Here is a 22,021-nt window from a genome sequence, read left to right on the forward strand (position 1 = left end):
AATTGTTTTAGGCATCCTCTGCAACAAAATCTAATTTTTGGTGAGATACTGGGGTTGGTTGCTAAAACTGAGAGTGCAAAATCTGGTGCAGCCGTGCATGGCAGGCAATGAGCTTCTAACTTCAGCTTGTTGATTTAAAGGGTAATTCCACTTTCATGGAGGAAAAAAATAGAAAAAAAAAAGAAAAAATAATATAGTGTAAATAATTGCAACACAAGTCATATTGTAATTGAATGTTATTAAAAATGACCTTTCCTTTTCAATCTGCAGCTGCTGTAATTGTCTGAAAATGCAATGCAATATGGCTACCTGCAGTTGTTCTGTACACAGAGTGTGTACTGGACACACCCCATAAACATAATTTTCTGCTTGCGTGATTGGCTCACCAGTTTTCCCAGAAGTCTGCCTAAGATACAAGTCAGATTTCAGTTATCCCCTGTAGCTAAAAATTTCATTTTTGGAGAGATACTTTCAATAGGAACACGTCTAAAGTGTTGTAGGCCCAGCAGATTTCCTCATTAGTGCATTAGTGCTCTGCAGCTGCACAGCTGACAGATAATTATGAAACCCCTCCCATTAGACTCACTTAGCACAAAGGCTTCAGAGAAACACAGAGGGATTTCTTTAGAATAACAAAAGGTAGGAATTTGCAACAAATGTTGTTATAATCCGTGCAAAGTACATAGATCCCCCAGAGGGGAATGTTTTTTTCAACAAAAGTGGAGTTATGCTTGTGGATCAGGGCTCGTGCAAGGATTTTTGACACCCTAGGCGAAACCTCACTTTGACGCCCCCCCCGCCCATCAAATGCAGCCTCACCAGTGCCCATCAATGTAGTCTCACTAGTGCTAATCAAGGCAGCCACACCAGCGCCCATCATATGCAGCCTCACTAGCGCCCATCAAATGCAGCCTCACCTGTGCCAATCAAATGCAGCCTCACCTGTGCCCATCAAATGCAGCCTCACCTGTGCCCATCAAATGCAACCTCACCAGTGCCTGTCAGATGCAGCCTCACCTGTGCCCATCAAAAGCAGCCCCACCTATGCCAATTAATGCAATGCCACCAATGTCAATGAATGCAGTCTCAGCAATGCTAATTAATGCAGTCTCAGCAATGCTAATTAATGCAGCCTCACCAGTGCCCATCAATGCCACTTCACCACTGCCAATCAATGCCGCCTCACGGGGAGGGACCCCTCGGTCCACACTTGGCACTTGGTAGATCAGTCAATATATACATATACACATTTGCAAATTGCATGTGATAATACAATCTCATATCTCAGCCAGCGACAGTTTTTACTCACCACACCAGCTGACAGTCTTTGGCTAAGCAAACTGCTTTGTACCCGACAACGTGACCCTGTGCTTGGTGTTCCTCGCTCACAAAAATGTTAAACTCTGCTGTGCCTGACTCAATCTGTGCCTCCTCAAGGCTCCACCTGTCACCAACCCCGGAGCACCCCCACCAGGCGCCACGTTATAGTCCATGAGTGGCTCGGCTCCAGTGACACTGCCAGGACAGACTAGGAGAGCAGCCCCCATATTATGTACATTTAGGAAAGAATCCAGGCCTTTTTTAAAGCAATCTACTGAGCTTGCCAGAACCTTCTTATTAACGATATACACTGTATTACCAAAAGTATTGGGACGCCTGCCTTTACATGAACTTTAATGGCATCCCAGTCTTATTTCGTAGTGTTTAATATTGAGTTGGCCAACCCCTTGCGGTTATAATAGCTTCAACTCTTCTGGGAAGGCTGTCCACAAGGTTTAGGAGTGTGTTTTTGGGAATGTTTGACCATTCTTCCAAAAGTGCATTTGTGAGGTCAGGCACTGATGTGGACGAGTTGAGTTGAGTTGAGAGGTATCTTGATATAGCGAGGTCTTACCTCAAAGGATTCCCAACGTGCTTGGCGGAGTCCCTGGAAAAACGAGAAGGCCTTGCTCTCAGTCTCCACTCTTATTTATCCCAAAGGTGTTCTATCGGGTTGAGGTCAGAACTCTGTTGTGCACACCAGTCAAAGTCCTCCACCCCAAACTCGCTCATCCATGTCTTTATGGACCTTGCTTTGTGAATTGGTCCAGATCATTTGGTGGAGGGGGATTATGGTGTGGGGTTGTTTTTCAGGGGTTGGGCTTCTGAATTCTTAAGGCATCAGCATGCTAAGGCATTTTGAACAATTTCATGCTCCCAACTTTGTGGGAACAGTTTGGGGATGACCCCTTAGGCCCCATTCACACCTGAGCATTTTGTAGCTTGAAGTCTGAAGCTACAAAATGCTGGAGGGGAAAAAAAACAATTATTGTCTATGGAGATGGTTCACATCTCTACTCCAAAACGCCTGAAGCCAGAAGCTACAAAATGCCTGAAGCTCAAACAAGTTCTGGAACCTTTTTTTTAGGCAGAGTTGGGTGTTTTTCTTCTTTTTACATTGGTGACCTTTTGCCCTGCACAAAATCATGGCAAAACACTGTAAAAAAAATGCTGCAGAAACGCCACAAAAATCACGGCAAAGTCGCTGTAAAATTGTGCGATTTTCTGCCTGAAAACACTACGCTCAGGTGTGAATGGGGCATTAGTGTTCCAATATAACTGCGCACCAGTGCACAAACAAGGTCCATTAAAGCAGAGACAGCAAGCCGGGCCTTCTTGTTCACATCAGTGCCTGACCTCACAAATGTGCTTCTGAAAGAATAGGTCAAACATTCCCATAGACACATTACTAAACCTTGTAGACAGCCTTCCCATAGTATGTTGAAGCTGTTAAGTTGAAGCTGTTATACAGTGCCTTGATAGAGTATTCATACCCCTTGAAATTCTACACATTTTGTCATGTTCAACTAAAAATATAAATGTATTTTATTGGGATTTTATGTGATAGACAAACAAAAAGTGGCACATAATTGTAAAGTGGAAGGAAAATGATAAATGGTTTTCAAATGTCTTTACAAATAAATATCTGAAAAGTGTGGCGTGCATTTGTATTCAGTCAATACTTTGTCTAACCACCTTTGGCTGCAACTGCAGCAGCAAGTCTTTTTGGGTATGTCTCTACCAGCTTTGCACATCTAGAGAGTGACATTTTTGCCCATTCTTCTCTGCAAAATAGCTCAAGCTTTGTCAGATTGGATAGAAAGTGTCTGTAAACAGCAAAGTCTTCCCACAGATTCTCAAAAGGATTTAGGTCTGGACTTTGGGCAATTCTAACACATGAATATGCTCTGATCTAAACCATTCCATTGTAGCTCTGGCTGTATGTTTAGGGTTGTTGTCCTGCTGAAGGTGAACCACTGCCCCAGTCTCAAGTCTTTTGCAGACTCTAAAGCCCCATACACACGAGAGGACTTATGTCCGACAGACTTCCGAAGGAGTTCTGTCGGAGTTCTGCCGGAGTTCCGACAGAGTTCTGACGGACTTTTCGGCTGAGCGGACTTGGCCACACACAATCACACTAAACTCCGACGGATTCGAACGTGATGACGTACGACTGGATTCGAATAAGGAAGTTCATAGCCAGTAGCCAATAGCTGCCCTAGCGTCGGTTTTAGTCCGTCGGAATAGCATACACACGAGCAAATTTTTCAAAGGGACCGGGTCCGGCGGAGTTCCTTCTGAAAAATTTGAAGCATGTTCCATATTCTAAAGTCCTTCAGACTTTGGCGAGTCAAAAGTCCGTTGCAGCCCACACACGATCGAATAGTCTGACGGAATCAGTCCGTCGGACTTTGGATGTTGAAAAGTCCGCTCGTGTGTACGGGGCTTAACAGGTTTTCTTCTAAGATTGCCCTGTATTTCACGTAATCCGTCTTCCCATCAACTCTGACCAGCTTCCTTGTGCCTACTGAAGAAAAGCATGCCCACAACATGATGCTGCCACCACCATGTTTTACAGTGGGGATGGTGTGTTCAGGGTGATGTGCGGTGTTAGTTTTCTGCCACACATAGTGTTTTGCTTTTGAGACAAAAAATTTAATTTTGGTCTCATCTGACCAGAGTACCTTCTTCCACACGTTTGCTGTGTCCCCCACTTTCTTCTTGCCACTCTTCCATAAAGGCCAGATTTGTGGAGTGCACGACTAATGGTTGTCCTGTGGACAGATTCTCCCACCTGAGCTGTGGATCTCTGCAGCTCCTCCAAAGTCACCATGGGCCTCTTGGCTGCTTCTCTGATTAATGCTCTCCTTTCCCGGCCTGTCATTTTGGATGGACGGCCATGTCTTGGTAGGTTTGCAGTTTTGCCATACTCTTTCTATTTTCAGATGATGGATTGAACAGTGCTCAAAGCTTGGGATATTTTTTTATAACCTAACCCTTCTTTAAACTTCTCCACAACTTTATCCCTGACATTTCAGGTGTGTTCCTTGGCCTTCATAATGCTGTTTGTTCACTAAGGTTCTCTAACAAACCTCTGAGGGCTTCAGAGAACAACTGAGATTAAATTACACACAGGCGGACTCTATATACTAATTAGGTGACTTCTGAAGGCAATTGGTTTCACTAGATTTTAGTTATCAGGTTAAAAGAGCCTGAATATAAATGCACGCCACACTTTTCATATATTTATTTGTAAAAAGTTTTGAAAACCATTTATCATTTTCCTTCCACTTCACAATTATGTGCCACTTTGTGTTGGTCTACCACATAAAATCCCCAAAAAATACATTGAAATTTTTGGTTGTAACATGACAAAATTTGGAAAATGTCAAGGGGTATGAATACTTTGTCAAGGCACCGTAGCTGCAAAGGGTAGACCAACTCAATATTGAACTCTACGTACTAAGATTCGGATGTCATTAAAGTTCATGTGAGTGTAAAAGCAGGCATCCTAATACTTTTGGTAAAATAGTGTATATATTTATTCTGTTTGTTTTAGAAGCAGACATCAGGTTTCTTTGAGTGTTTGAGTAAACACTTCTCAAACAAATGCTGTTGGAAACCTTTGCACAAGTTCTCCTCAAATATAACAGGAACATAAGTAATATTGTATGTAGAACAAATGTCAGTTGGCAGTTGAATGCTGCCATTGTCTTTACAGGGATATTGGGCAAACTATGCATTCAAGTAACCAAGGTCAACAATAGCATGACCTTTTGCCATATTTGACCTATGGCTTATATGATACAATAGTGCAATCTAGAGGTTGAATTTGGAAATGTTTCACCCATAGAAAGTTAATGTAAAGGAAGTAGTGAGAAAGGGGGCACACCCATATGGGTATGGTAAAACTTCCAAAATAAAAGGCCAGCAACATAAGCTGAAAGGGGGACTCCATGATGACATCAAGTAAGGTCTGTGCCAGAAACTTCATCAACTTCATTATGCTAGCACCCGATTTCTGCAATCACTCAAATAGCTAGGGCATGCAGACAATGCATTTTTTCTCATCAGAATATTGAGGGCTCATACACACTGCAGCTTAAAAAAAAAAGCTGCTTTTTAAGGCATTTTGAGCATTTATTTCTCTTAAGCCCCGTACACACGAGCGGACTTATGTCCGACAGACTTCCAAAGGAGTTCCGTCGGAGTTCTGCTGGAATTCCGATGGAGTTCTGACAGACTTTTCGGCCGAACGGACTTGGCCACACACAATCACACTAAACTCCGACGGATTCGAACGTGATGACGTACGACCCAACTCGAATAAGGAAGTTCATAGCCAGTAGCCAATAGCTGCCCTAGCGTCGGTTTTAGTCCGTCGGAGTAGCATACACACGAGCGGAGTTTTCGAAGGGGACCGGGTCCGGCAGAGTTCCTTCGGGAAAATTTGAAGCATGTTCCATATTCTAAAGTCCTTCGGACTTTGGCGAGTCAAAAGTCCGTTGCAGCCCACACACGATCGGATAGTCTGACGGACTCAGTCCTTCGGACTTTGGATGTTGAAAAGTCCGCTCGTGTGTACGCGGCATTAAAGCTTGAGGAAGCTTGTGCTTTTTTGCACGTTTTTATTGAGCTTTTTTGAGCATAAACTTTTTTTTTTCACAAACCCTCCCCTCAGCTCATTTTATCTTTTATTGTGCATTCTCAAGCTTACTTGAGCTTTTCTGAGCTTTTTTAACGCTGTTTTGGGCACTTGGGCATCTTTTCTGCTCAAATTCCGCTCAAAAACGCGAGTTTGGTGGGGGGGGGGGTCATGGACACATTGGCCAGCATAGGGGGGAGTCTCCAGACAGAAAAAAAATGAGAGCTCATAAAAGCTCAAAAGCCAGTAGGAGCAGCTTCTTTGAGATGCAGTATGCATGAGCCATGAAAGTGCCTAGTGAATTAGTAATTCAGAATCAGTCCTGCACAAGACATGATCCAAGAAAGAGCTATTCCTTCAGAGCAGACGCAGGTAGGAATCTAAAAAAAAGTTTGATAAAATCCCTGCAATGTTCAGAAATCATCCAGAGGGGGTTGTTGTTTTCTCAACAGAAGTGGAGTTACTCTGTAAGTACTTTAGATTATTGATCTGAAAAAAGCATGCAGCAGTCAGGGTCAATGTGAACTCAGAACTCCTAACCTGCATAATTGCTGCAACCTAAAGTTCAGTGAATCAGAAAGAAGTTCTTATTGATACTATTCTCCGCCTTACTTGCTTGGCTTTGTATAGTTTTGTGTGGACTGGCTTAACCACTTAAGGACCAGGCCTCTTTTTCAGATTCGGTGTTTACACGATTAAAACTGTTTTTTTTTTCTAAAAAATTACTTAGAACCCCTAAACATTATATATTGTTTTTTTTCTAACACCCTAGAGAATAAAATGGCGTCATTGCAATACTTTTTTTCACCCCGTATTTGCGCAGCGGTCTTACAAGTAGACTTTTTGGAAAAAATTCACTTTTTTGAATAAAAAAATAAGACAGCAGTAAAATTAGCCTATTTTTTTTTTATATTGTGAAAGATAATGTTACGTCAAGTAGATTGATACCCAACATGTCATACTTCAAAATTGCGCCCGCTCATGGAATACCGTCAAACCTTTACCCTCAAAAATCTCCATAAGCGACATTTAAAAAATTCTACAGGTTGCACATTTTGCGTTACAGAGGGCTAGAATTATTGTTCTCGCTCTACCGATCCCAGCGATACCTCACATGTGTGGTTTGACTACCGTTTTCACATGCGGGCGCTACTCACGTATGCGTTCCTTTCTTATTTATTTTACTTGATTTTATTTATTTTTACACTTAAAAAAAAATGGATCACTTTTATTCCTATTACAAGGAATGTAAACATCCCTTGTAATAGAAAAAAGCATGACGGGTCCTCTTAAATATGAGATCTGGGGTAAAAAAGTCCTCAGATCTCACATTTGATCTCACATTTGGACTTAAATGCAATAAAAAAAAAAATGTCATTTGAAAAAAATGTACCTTTAAGAGGTATGGGCGGAAGTAACATTTTGACATTGCTTCCGCCCTCCTATGGTATAGAGACGAGTGGAGGCCATCTTAGCCTCACTCGTCTCCATACTCAGCTGAGGATCACCTGAAGGTGGCACCTCTTCCACCGCCGATAACGGTGATCTCACGGCGAACTCGCCATGGAGACCACCATTATCGTACACAGAACCACTTCCTGTAAAGAGGGATATCTTGGTTGTGGCAGCAGCTGCTGCCGTTACCGAGATATCTCTCTTCAAAGTACCGACGTATATGTACATGAGGCGGTACTTAAGTGGTTAATCCCACATTGCTTGTACCAATTTTATACTTGACCATACAACGTTTTCTCCTGTTATTGTAACATATATATATATATATATATATATATATATATAAAAAAAACGTAGTGCTATAACCAAATAAGTTAAATACCAATGAACTGTGACAAAATTAATATATTAAATACATAAAAATTGAATAAAGAATCTAGAAGAATCTCATAAAGTCCACAAAAGTCCCAATAATTAAATCTTGTAAATCCGGGATGTAATGCTCTTTAAGTAAATTCAACACCGAACTGGTGTCACCAGCAACGACCACCTGCTTACCAGATTTCCAAAACCCACTTTCTCAAGAGAAGTTATGTAGTGCATATAGAATCACCTAAAAAAATTTAGATCAAAATCCCAAGAAACAAAAAAACAAAAAAAAGGAGGGGGACGAGTTTGGAAATGGAAGGGAGACAAAAGAATAAGTATGGGACTGGGATCTCATGCATTATTGATAAACGCATTGACATCCCAGTAAATCTTCAGGCTGTGTGGGACATAAGACTTAATCTCATAGATCCATTGGGTTTCCGGTTTGGATATCTCCCTTCTAATAACACTTCCTCTCCAATCAGGGACAAACTTGTCAATCTCTTGGGAATATGATATAAACTTTTTTTAGCTTATAGTATAGACTTTTAAGGTATGAACATTGTGCGGTTGCTTAACATTGAATATTTTAATTCATGTAATATTATTGATGTCTATATGCAATACTCTATATTTTTCTTATCAAGCAGTAATTTTGTGTTGTTTTCTAAATAACCACTAGATGGTGCATTTTGTGCCCATCATGGAGTCTTTAATTTGTTTATTTATTTATTTTTAATTATGTACAGTATCGGTCTCCACTTGGTTTATTTTGATGTGTTTTTATTTCCATTCCGGATAATTTTTAATGATGAGTATTTGTGGGCTCTAGAATTGTAAAGAGGCCTGACTTCACCTTTCTAGCCTTGATCTGTTTTATTTCTGACTAAGGTTTGGCCTCTGAGTCGACAGAGCTTGGTCCTGGATTACACAGGACCAGTAGCGATATTCAGATCAAGGCTTGAATTTAGTGGAATTGATGCTGTATTTGAGCTCAAATTGGTGTGAGGCTCTTAATGAGAACAAGGCTTGGTTTCTTGGCTTTTGTATATTATACATGGTGATGCCCTGTCAAGATGTCCTTTGATGAAACGCATTGAGCAGAGCCGACATCACTGCGGTCCTGGAACCAGAGGTCCTTGCCAGCAATGGTGATATCTTTTTAAGTGTGCATGTTTTTTTTTTAATGCAGGACTGTTCAACATAAGCTGATCTAATGATCATCTTCTGTATAGACACTGTCTTAGATTTGAACTTACATTTTGTGATTTCATTACTTTGATGCTCATTGTTTTCCTCCTTGGAGAAAATACTATAACTGAAGGCCTGCAGTGCAAGGATCCGCTTCTGCAGCAATAATTAACCTCCCTGGCGGTATGATTCAGTCTGGATTTAGGTGCTGAAAGCGGTACAATTATTTTGCATGGAAATTTGGCGTCTTATATTGTAGTCCTGTAATTCTTAGGAATAACGCTCTTAAATATGTTCAAACCAGAGTCTAGCAGACATCCCGTGTATGATAAAGTTTATAATATAATAAAGAATAATAAAAAATATTCAATAATGTAATCAAATCCTAAAACACTGAAAAAGGGACACTTTTTGGTTGCTATGGACAATCTCCAAATTCCAGGCAGAAAAAACAGTATTTATAATAAAAAAGTGCATGCAGGGCACTGTACAGACCACTAGGGACAAAGGGGGTGTGTAATTTTGTAATACAGTACTGTAATCTGTAAGATTACAGTGCTGTGTGTGTTTTGAGTACTTTTACTTTTTTGAATTTGCCACCGTTCTCTGCTCCCGTGCGCCGTAACGTCGCAGGGAACGGAGCTCAGCGGCATTCGGCACTGTGTGAATCGAGCGAAGGACAGCTCGCTCACACAGCGCGGAGGACATCGCTGGATCCAGGGGAAAAGGTAAGTAACCTCTCCCTGTATCCAGCGATGCGATCCCGAGTCTGGCTCGGGGTTACCGCTCCTATCAGTAAAATCCTAACCCGAGCCAGACTCAGGATTACCGCTAGGGGGGTTAATTCTCCTGTTGATTTTTGAGAATTTTCTCAAAAGTCATTCGATCACCAGTCTTGGGGGGGGGTATTGGGCAGCTCTGACATAATGAAGAAAAAACCTGTGTCTACTAAGATGGTTGCCTCTACTGAAAAACATGCAGAATGTAGAGCAAGGCATGATAGGTCAGCAGGGAAGTGCAGTCAGGGGAGGAAGGTGAAGCAGAGTCTCATCTGCCATGAACATAAAATAAAAATCGATTTGGAGGGCTTTAGCTCGCCGACCTGGGGTCATAGAATTCGGGCTCCTATGACCTATGGTTCCAGAGATATGGGGCTCCTTGCGCAGCCTGTCAGAAGCTACATACAGAGTGGCCAGTTTAAATACAAGCTGGCACACTCTGCAGCAGACTGAGAGGATGAGCTCACAGTGCCTCTCCTCACTTCTTGTCAGAGGCACTGAGCTTAATGGACAGCTTGGAGTCTTGGACCAATGGTAAAGTACCATTGGCCCAAGCTGTCCAATAAAAATGCTGCATTGGAGGCATGCCTATTACCGCAGTGTCATAGAAGGGGGGCATGTGTCTAAAAGATAAATGCTCCCTTCCAGCCCAGCCCTCTTAACTAGAAGGAAAAAAACAGGTTTATGGGTATAAGGTTTAACCATAATCCCATGTTTTTCTCACACAGTTAAGAGGGAGAATGAAAATCTTTTGCTGCTGAAAAGGTACAAGCTAAATCATATACTATTATGCTATATGTTATAAGATAATAATTTATTATTTATCTATTTACTGTGAAATTACCGATTGGAAGTTATAACTTCAAACTTCAGTAATTTGTCCATTAAGCCACTAGCTTGAGTACAGTTTTTAAAAATATAGTAAATTACCTTAAAAATAATATATAATAATTATTTGTATAATACTTACTTATGTTAATTAACCCCTTGCCGCTTCTGACACTTCTCTCCTACATGTAAAAATCACCCTAGGGCAGTGATGGCAAACCTTGGCACTCCAGATGTTTTGGAACTACATTTCCCATGATGCTCAACTACACTGCAGAGTGCATGAGAATCATGGGAAATGTAGTTTCAAAACATCTGGGGTGCCAAGGTTCGCAATCACTGCCCTTGGTAATAAAATGGTGGTTATTGTAATTTTTTATGCTACACAGTATTTTGAGCAGCAATTTTTCAAACGCATGTTTTTAGGAAATAAACCATTTCATGAATAAAAATAAAACAAAAAAAGCACTAAAGTTAGCCTGATTTTTTTGTAAATTATGAAAGGTGATGTTACGCTAAGTAAATAGATACCTAACATGTCACGCTTTAGAATTGCGCACACTTGTGGAATGGCACCAAATTTCAGTACTTTAAAATCTCCATAGGCAACGCTTTAGATTTTTTTTACATGTTACATGTTTAGAGTTAAAGAGGGGATCTAGTGCTAGAATTATTGTTCTCGCTCTAACGTTCGCAGCGTATGTAACCTGTGTGTATCTGGCTCTGATACTAGCCAGTGCCACACCAGCCATTGGCCTCATTGCACGTCCCTGAAAGTCAGTAATGTACAAAAGATTGGCTGCAAAGAGCTCACAGGCAATATGTGTGACTAGTTTTTTGCCTTCTGCTTGGCCATAGACAACAGGTCCTACTATGCTTTTACCTCTGTGTTTGCATAAGTACTTAATAGAAGGGAGAGGGACATGACTTTTACTGAATTTTCTGTACTGTTAGGTAGTCAAAAACCAAGCATAGAATTAAAAATACTTCATGATAGCCACAACAGGCAGAAAGAACAAGATATTTAAGAAATGTCCTGGCTCAAGTCCTCCACAACTAAAATAAGCCAATAAGTAATTCATGCACTTAGTATTGAACTTATATCCGTGCACAGTGAAACTAACCTCTAAAAGATATATATATATATATATATATATATATATATATATATATATCCTGTTTTATTTTTTCTAAATTGTATTTATTTATTTTTTAATATTTTATAAAGTGTTGTTTATTTTTTTTAAATACTATACTTATTTTACAGATAAATATTTATTAAGGGCCATTTAGAAGAGTCTGAAAGCGTGCTGGACTTTCTAATAAGAATATCCAGCATTTCCTTGATTTCCAGCAAACTACATCAAGGAAGGTAAAGGGGGAAGAAAAATAAAGAAGCTATTAAAACACTATACACTAAAACATTGTATATTAATAATATGAAATTGTAATATGGTAAAGACTAAGTTACCTTATCAATGTAACTCTTTCCCAAGTCTTTTACTTCCTTCATGTTAATCTGGGCTTTGACCTTGTCTTTACCTTTTTTGCCTTTCTTCTTTTTCCCAAAGCATTTCTTACAGATACAGAAACAGCAGCAGAGCAGAAGCAGGCCGGCCACAATCAGAATGGTAGCCAGAGCCCATGGAGGAACTGCAAGTGAAAAAATAGAAAACAAACATTTTAGCAATTACACAGTTCATTGCAAGCAAGTACTGCACGACAATACTTGTACATCTCTATACATTCTAAGTATTCCAACTAGGATACAATGCATTTGCACAACGCCAGAACATCCTGAAAGGAGGGTCTTGTGAAACCTCAAACTATACAGAAAGCATTAGGGCTTGTGTAATTTATGATTTCAAATATGGCTGAACTCAAAGAAATAGAAAAATAGTTTATTTGTAGAATATAAATATATCATTAGGCAGTTGATGCATAATCTGTGCTACATAAATTGTTTATAATTCTGCCAAAACTGTTTATACAGCATAGAGCAACTCAACTGGAGGAAGAGTGGGAAGACACCCATGGGCAGACTGAACATTCGGGCACTCGGGCACTGCCTGAGGGCCCCATGCCACTAAGGAGCCCCATCAGGGTTGCCAGCCTCAATAAAACAGTATGTAAAAATCTGTGTTTTTTTTAAAATCCCAAGATTATAGCTGCCTCCAGTACCTTTTCAGTGTGTGCGTGTGTGTATTCTGTGTGTGTATTCTGTGTGTGTATACTGTTTGTGTATATTGTGTGTCTGTGTGTGTATATTGTATGTGTGTGTGTGTATATTGTGTGGCCCCATATTCTATTGCCTGGGGGCCCCATAATCTTCTCCTATTGCCTGAGGGCCCCATGAGTTGTCAGTCCGCCCATGAAGACACCATTCCCACAAAGCCTTGGTTAGAGAGAGATTTTTTTTGCCTCTGGTGAAAGCAGCAAGAAGCATGTGGAAGGGTGACGCATGTCCAAAACAGCAAAAATAAATTCCCAGCTCACTTATCAGCCAGCTGGTAAGTGGGTTGGGAATTTTTGCATGTTGTTTTTTGACATGAAACATCTTATACTGGTCACTTGGGAAAAGGTTGCCGCTCAACCCAATGTGAGTGTGTTTCTGATGAAGCATGACTGCACCTTCTACTGCCAAGTTTGTTCAACAACCATTTGTTTTTTCATAATAGGCGATGCCAGTAAGCTTGGAACTACTCCCCAAGGGGTCTGTAGAGTTACATGTATAAGGCATGTTTAACAACAGATCAACATGAAGATGACCACAACTTCCAAACATTAGAGAGAAAGGGATGTAGCTCACAACATCCCCCTCATACTGCAACCAATGTTCTTAATGCTTTTTGTGTGCACAGACCATGCCCAGCAAGGTATGGTTAAAGCATTCACACACTCCATTCCCTTGTAGGGAATATAGGGTAGTGTGTGACTTTTTAATTCCACAAGGTGGCACAATTCAGAAATCACATTAGAATGGAAGTTAGGGATGTTTGATTTAGTGGGCACCAAAATAGAGAATTCTGAGAAGTGTTTGACAAACACAAAGGCATAATGATGCACTGAGAAAGTCTCAGCCATTGTGAAAAAGTCCATAGTAAGTAATTCAAATAGTGCTCTGGTGTTTACCACAAATGGATTTGTGTGTTTCTCTTGTCCCCTTTGAACAGTACAATTTGGGATTTCTTGACAAGCTTTCTGTACCCAGGTGAATAATCTAAGACAACAGAATTACTGAACATATGCTACAGTACATTCTTCACTGAAATATCGTCCATTGCAATGCAAGATCAGACAACTGCCTAGGGCAGATAACTCTGGGATCACCAGCTAGTAAATGTCCTTCTGCTCACTGTGTATTTGTACCTGTTGATACAAGAGATCATTGTGCTTCTGAACTTATCCAACTAACAATTCCTTTACCAATTCCATACCAATATCTCAGAAATGGAAAGGTATTGGGGTCTCTCTGTATCTCAGCTCACTACATCGAAGTAAGGTTGTAAGGTTGGCTGTTGCAATGTGTGTGCCTAGCGGGTGTCTACTTGCAAAGGACCAACCCCATACCCCCCCCCCCCCCCAGCAACTGCTCAATGCCCCTTTTAAGGTTGTTTATGGATACTGGGAAGGTTCATTGACATTGCTGTTTGAAAGCCAAGGCTTTAAATGAATGATGTTGTTAAATCAAGCTAGCCTTGCCACCCAATGCCATTTTAGTGCAGCTAGCTTGACCTTCTCCAGATAAACAAGTGGATTATTATAGATCTCCATTCATCCACCAAACAGATGCTCAGCAAACATTTTGGTTACTGATCATACCACTGCTAAATGACTAAAGTTTGATAGAACTATAAATGGCAAGATTGCATTCAATATGGCATAGACTCTGGCTAGTGTATTCTATTTCTCTTTCTAACCCTATATCATTCCTGAGCCAGTACAGGTCCCAAGCCTTGCAAACTTCCATCTGTATACACCTGAAAGGTTTTTTTTTTTCGTGATCAGCTTTTACCAGGCTATAGTCATTTTATTCTTTAGCATCCCTAAGGCTTTTATTTGAGCTACCTGCTATTTGGTCTCAATTAAAGGGAAGGTTTTACCCACACAAAGCTGCCTATGAGCAGCAGCAATCCAAGCAAAGTTCAGAATGAAGCATCTGTAATAACTGTCCTCTGGGAATGGGCCCCAGACCTCATTAAAAATAGTAGAAGTATTTAAATATCTAGGAATAAATATTACCTTGGACCCAGCTGAAGCCTTGGAAGCCAATATATACCCCATGTTGGATTATGTTAAGAGTAAACTGGGGATATGGATAAAATTACCCTTATCAATGCCAGGAAGGATACAGTTGATCAAATCTATCATATTACCCAACTGTTTATATGTGTTCTTGCACTCCACAGTAAGGATGCCTAAACAGATATTTAAAAAATAAAATTCCCAGATCACTAAGTTCATATGGGCACAGGGTAGATGTAAACTAAAACTCACAATGTTACAACGACCCAAAACAGCAGTAGGGTTGGCACTGTCAGATTTATATTTATATTATCTGGCAGGCCAATTAAAACACTTAAGAGTGTGGGTAACGCAGGAACAAGAAAAGGGGGTGGAACAATACTTATTAAGTAAGATGCAAGTAAATGATCTCTTGGCGGGTCTGGAAGCAACTGACTTGAGGAGGGTTGGAGCAAAAATTCCTCTTCTTATACTGGCTGGGTCAGTATGGAAGGAGGTAAAAAAACTAACAGGATTTATTGATATCCCGCCAGAAACCGCTTTGTGGATAACCCAACATTTGAACAGTTAGAAGCATTTGAGGATAGTACATTTTGGGAACAGAAAAAGGTAACAACAATTGGACAGATATATGATAAAAATACAACACAACCATACAACAACTTGTGTAAACAATATAACCTCTTGCGTAGACAGTTGTATAAGTATTTGCAGCTCCGACAGGTATTACGGGCACAGTTTGGAGGGGAGGAATTTAAAACTATCTAAAGATTTTCTCTACTGAAAAAAGTTATAAATAGACTCATTACAGATACAATTGAAGTATGTTTACTGGGATTATTACAAGAGTAGAGATGGTCCAGATACACCAAGATATTTTTGCAAGAGGTGTTCTTTTTTGCACGAAAACAGATTGGAAAAATGGATCCAGCTAATACCACCAATACCACCACCACTTAGCCATTGCATGAGAGCAGTAAATCAGTTCCTGCCACATGATATAATAATGTATGCGCAAAGGGGAAATGTGCAAAAATATGAAAATATATGGGCAAAGTGGAGTACATCATATATAACTATGGATATAGGAGTATATGAAAATACTGTATAGTGTGAATAATAGGTGGAAGAAAAGGGTGATAGTATGGATCTGAGGGAATGATATGAGAGTTAAGAATGAGTGAAGATGAAAAAGGAAGTATATGTAAATTTTTAAGATACTAAAGTAAAACAAAATGAAAAAGTATGTAAATTAATATGTAAGAAAAAATTGTAACAAAGTGTATTGAAAAAAAAAAAAAGATAAATCATTACACAGTCAAAGTTCAGATCTCCAAGATACTGCTTTATCAGTCTCTGAAAAGTACTGGGTGCATTGGTTAGGCTAAAGGGTGTTTGATTAAATTTGAAAAACCTCAGAGGCGTAATTAAAACAGTCTTTTTTTGCAGTTCTTCTCCTTGATGGGGAAATTTGCCAGCTTCCACTGACCAGGTCTAGTATTGAAAAGCAACAAGACTCAACTCCCAAACCCCAAGTAAATGAGAAAATCTACTACCCTTGGAAGGGGGTAGGCATTACGATAAGTACAAGCATTGACTTTTCCATAATCCATGCTGAAGCTTAAGTTACCATTCTTTTTCCAGATGATGATAACGGAAGCAAACCCAGGAATATGGTTTTCTTGGATCGTGATAAGGAGCTGGAGGAATATTCTGGTATCCTTCTCAAATAGGGCAGTGAATAGGGTGATCTATAGCAGAGATTTATCTGTAGTCGCCCAGCCCTTTAGCAAAAGTAAATGTATTTCTAAAAAATTTAGCTTTTACCAAGCTGCAAAGTCCATATCACAGTTTAAACCAATTCATCTCAATAGACGGGGTGCCTCCACAACTAGAAGTGAGTCAAGCTAAAAATCTGGACAAAGAGTTGCATATGGAGAACCAACAATTGTACATCTTGTGATAAAAAAGGCTTTTTTATTGCAAAGTTATCAAAATAAGAGCAACACTGGCCCACCCTGCCATACACCAATAAAATGGTTAAAAAATACAATTGTCACACAGAATAGGCACAGCAGGACCTCACACATTTGTGCAGATGGAAAGTAATGATTTTCCCAGTATGTTTCCTAGTGTTTTTCCACTCAAGATAGGGAGTCCTTGGTTGCTAGTGCACTACTTGTCACTAATAGGGCTTGTTGTAGGCTATATGCAACACTGACACCTCCTACACCCAATAATGCTAATGCTTTAGCAGCCTTTTAGGTTTCATGTAAACAGCCACTAGAGGGCCTCTGTGGGAAGCACTTGGATGACGGACTCTGAAGGGGACTTTTCTCTGCTTTAAATAGTACATCCAAACTGCGTCATTATGTCCTGAGGAAGCATAGAGTCATTATGCGAAATGCATTGAAGTAACAGGACACAGTAGGATTCCAAACCTCATCTTACATGCCACCCTTCTTGCTCTGACTGATGTGCAGCTTTGGAGGGTTGATACAGCTCCACTGAAACACAGCAGGAGTTCTTTCTGCGAGGCAGCTGGGAACAGAGTGAGCTCTTCGCTGGAGCCAGTGTTTGGAGCCATGCCAACGTGAGCCAGTGAATGGAGGAGGCTGCAGCCGCAAACACCTACACCAGGGAATGGTGAGAGCCTTTGGGCAGCCATACTACTTTTCCCTATACCTCACCGGGGCGGATATTGCCACTATCATAAGTGCCCAAAAAACTCGCCATCAATATATGACTGCGCTGTAATTAATCAGACAGGGAAGCGGTCTGCTTTGGAAAGTACTCTGTGTGACTGTTTAGTTCTGCTTTGCCCTTCAACAGTTCCACTCCAATCAGTCACTATTGGGGAGGAGAAGGACTGAGATCTTTGTTGCTGAGCGGCCATCCACAAACTTTCTGTATCACAAATAGATGATTTATGCCTGCTGCAAAAATGGGGATTTCTCTTTCTTGGGTTCATCTATAATGGATCATCCGATGTCTCTGTATGTGATGCGGGGAGGCTAATGACCTGCCCTGCGGTAGTCAAGTAGACACGTTAATGTGATACCACCACTAGCCACTAGAAACAAAGGTCAATTTGTCAGACTGCAGCTGATGGTTGTTTAAGCAAAAGTTTAACATGCATTCCCTTTTCAAACATGTATAATCCAGCCAAGATCCTTGACAAACAGTGGTGTCAGTGGAATAGGTGTCAGTGTTGCACATAGCCTACAACAAGCCCTATTAGGGACAAGTAGTGCACTAGCAACTAAAGACCACCTACAAGATCCCTTGAGTGGGAAAACACTAGGAAAACATACTGGGAAAATCATTACTTTCTATCTGCACAAATGTGTGAGATCCTGCTGTGCCTATTCTGTGTGACAATTGTCTTTTTTAACCATTTTATTGGTGTATGGTAGGGTGGACCAGTGTTGCCCTTATTTTGATAACTTTGCAATAATAAAATCTTTTTTATCACAAGATATACCATTGTTGGTTCTCCATATAGAACTCTTTGTTCAGATTTTTAGCTTTAGCAAAAGTAAACATATGCCATTTGCTCAGGCGTAATCTCTTACAAGGTAAGAGCGAGTTGTTCTAACAATAGGAGGAAGCAAGGGTCCTTCGAGTTTTGAATGGAATCCTGTAAATAGGCACATGCAGCCTCTAGGTCATAACAAGCTGTGGTGATTCTGTTCTTTGATATGAAGTAAAGATCTGCAAAAGCCAGTTGACAGGGTAGCTGAACAATGGAAGTCCCAAGATTGTATACCTAAACTAAGACCTTCCCACGATAGCCAGCTGACAGGGTGGCTGAACAATGAAGGTCACTAGATTAGATTTTATCTAAACTAAGACCTTCGCTCAATCAACATTAAACTTAATTTGCCACCTAGTTGCCCAATTAAACAGAGCATTAGGGTAGGAGATATCCCGTAAGGATGGTATTCCACTACATAGCTCGGTGTCATCTGCAAACACAGAAACAGTATTTTAATCCCAAATTTTATATAATTTTTAAATAGGTTAAAGAGTCCCAACACAGAACCCTGGGGTACATGTAGACCATTAGGAGTATGAATCAATAATCACTAATCTTTGAATATGGTCTCTTAGACAGTTTTCTATTCATTTAAAAACTGATTTTTCTAAACCTACAGACTTTAATTTACACATCAGCCGTAGTGGGGAACTGTGTCAAGCACTTTTGCAGAGTCTAATGCCCTATACACTTGACCAGTTTTCCTGTCGGAATAAACTCTGAAGGTTTTTCTGAAGGGGTTCCGACGGAATTCCGCTAAACTGGCTTGCGTACACACGATCACAATAGAAAAAGGGAGTTCAATAGCCAGTAGCCAATAGCTTCTGTCTCATACTTGCTTCAGAGCATGCGTCGTTTTTGGTCCGTCGGAACAGCATACCTGTTCTATTTCTAGGTTTGTCAGAATTTTGAACGTAAAAAGTCCAATGGGGCATACACACAATCTGAATATACGATGAAAAGCTCCCATCTGACTTTTTTTGTTGGACATTCCTCTCATGTGTACGTGGCATAAGTATACTAAACGGTATGCATAGCCACCCTTTTGTTTAAGTTTTTGCTTACTTCCTCATATAAAAAAAAGAAGATTTGTTTGACATATTTGGTCTTTCACAATTCTATGCTGTCTGTTGCTTAAATAAATTTGATCACTTTTTAAATATAGGCATCACATTGGCCTTGCGCCAATAGTGGTACTGAGAAAAGAATCTCTGATTTAAAAAAAACAGAACTTAAAGCAGTGGCGGCAGGTGCTCAAAATTTTTGGGGGGGGTTGCAAACAAAGTGAAAAATTCTGAAAAAAACCCCATCAATTGCAGCCTCACTGTACCATCAATCGCAGCCACTGTGCCATCAATTGCAGCCAATGTGCCCATCAATTGCTGCCACTGTGCCATCGAACGCAGCCACTATGCCATAAAATGCAGCCACTGTGACCATCAATTGCCCTCACTGTCCCATCAAATGCAGACACTGTGCCCATCACATGCCACCACTGTGCCCACCAATTGCTCGCACTTGGCCCATCAATAGCCTCCACTGTGCCCATCAATTGCTCCCAATGTACCCATCAATTGCCGCCACTGTGCGCATCAATTGCTCCCACTGTGCCCCATCAAATGCAGCCAATATGCCATCAAACGTAGCCACTGTGCCCATCAATTGCCGCCACTGTGCGCATCAAACGCAGTCACTGTGCCATCAAACACAGCAGCAATCCACTGTGACCATCAATTGCCCTCACTGTGCCATCAAATGCAGACACTGTGCCCATCAATTGCCACAACTGTGCCCATCAATTGCTCGCACTTGGCCCATCAATAGCCGCCACTGTGCCCATCAATTGCTCCCATTGTACCCATCAATTGCCTCCACTGTGCCCATCAATTGCCGCAACTGTGCCCATCAATTGCTCCCAATGTACCCATCAATTGCCGCCACTGTGCCCATCAATTGCTCCCACTGTGCCCCATCAATTGCCACCATTGCACCATCAAATGCAGCCACTGTGCCCCATAAAATGCAGCCACTGTGCCCATCAAACGCAGCCACTGTGCCCATCAATTGCCACCACTGTGCCCATCAATTTTCACCACTGTGCCATCAAAGGCAGCCACTGTGCCATCAAATAGAGCCACTGCGGCCCATAAAATGCAGCCACTGTGCCCCATAAAATGCAGCCACTGTGTCCATCAATTGCCGCCACCGTGCCATCAAACGCAGCCACTGTGCCCATCAATTGCCGCTACTGTGCCCATCAATTGCTCCCACTGTGACAATCAATTGCTGCCTCTGTGCCCATCAATTGCTCCCACTGTGCCAATCAATTGCCGCCACTCTGCCCATCAATTGCCCCCACTGTGTCCCATCAAACGCAGCCACTGTGCCATATCAAATGCTGCCACTGTGCCCCCCCCCCCCCGCCGGCCCACCATCTGCGCTTACCGGTCTCGGTGAGTCCTCGATGTCTTCTTCCATCCTATGCTATGATTGGACACCTGGCGTTCAATTACAGCGCCTGTTTCAGCCAATCAGGTGACGGTAACAGATCTGAGCACCTGATTGTCAGAGAGGTGGTTTAGTGTTAGGAAAGCGAATATTGATTCGCTTTTCTAACACAGCTGAGTGACCTGTGAGCATAGCGCTCGCAGGTCACCTTTTTTTATGCCTATTAGAGCCTATGGCTCTAAACAGGTGCTTCAAAAACACCCCCCCCGCCACTGTAATTGAGAAGCCCTGTGCCCAATGCATGAATCTATCTATTGGTGCTAGAGGGAGTGGCGCCCGTGCACCCTTATGGATGCGCCACCACTGGCCTAAAGTGTAAGTTCACCTTTACAGAAAATCTGTAAGGTGACCTTACACTGGACTCCCCCCTATCCCACCCAGTCCTGCTGTACCTGATTGGCGCAACCCCCGCTGTCAGACACCGAAAAGCCACTTCACCGGTCCAGGGATTTGGAACCCCCACAGCTTAATCTCATGTATGGATTACTGGCAGTCTACTAGGTCAGCACCTTCACATGGATGGTGCTGATCAATCAGAAGCCATCTAGCCTGTACTGTCAGCACTATGAGGAGAGGAGAGAAAGTTACCAGAACTTCTAATCCCCAGACCGGTGAATCTGTGTCTGACAGCAGAGGATTGCGACAGTCTGGTACAGCGAGACCGGGGGTCCAGTGTAAGGTCACCATACAAATTTTCTGTAAAAATGAACTAACACTTAACGTTTTTGAGGAAACATGGTGTACACCATCTTGTCCAGGTGCTTTATTCATCTTTATTTTGCCTAAATGTTTCTTCACCATATCAATTTTGAGCCATTAGAGTTCTTTTGGAGCTATGTCAGTATTATCTCCTTTATGGACCTTAGCTCCCCCATTTTCCTTTGTATACACAGAGCTGAAGAAGGTATATAATGAACTTGCCTTCTCTTTGTCCCCAGTCACCAACTCTAAATTATTTTGTAGCTTCTCTAAGTTCCTGTTTAACTCCCAGCAGTTATCCACTTCTTTGACTGAGGTATGGTCATCAAATGGTGAGGTAGAAGACATACCACTTCCACCATTTCAGTCTCATTGTTATTCTGTGTCTGTTGTCTGCTAAAAATTACTAATTATTCTGCAGCTGAGCCAGTTGGTTTGTAGAGA

The 22,021-nt window shown here is 41.3% G+C and overlaps 1 protein-coding gene across 1 annotated transcript in view; it reads right to left on the bottom strand.

Moving 5' to 3' along the window:
- Positions 1-22,021, bottom strand: part of LOC143934165 (synaptotagmin-1-like) — a 381,736-nt gene that overhangs the window by 98,105 nt on the left and 261,610 nt on the right. The window contains exon 3 of the mRNA XM_077457544.1: positions 12,059-12,240. Coding sequence (XP_077313670.1) covers positions 12,059-12,240 — 182 coding nt within the window. The remainder of the gene's footprint in view (positions 1-12,058; positions 12,241-22,021) is intronic.

The sequence above is a fragment of the Lithobates pipiens genome, unplaced genomic scaffold, assembly GCF_037356315.1.
Source record: "Lithobates pipiens isolate NorthernLeopardFrog02 unplaced genomic scaffold, aLitPip1_a1.2 Scaffold_27, whole genome shotgun sequence".
In the NCBI taxonomy this organism is placed as follows: domain Eukaryota; kingdom Metazoa; phylum Chordata; class Amphibia; order Anura; family Ranidae; genus Lithobates; species Lithobates pipiens.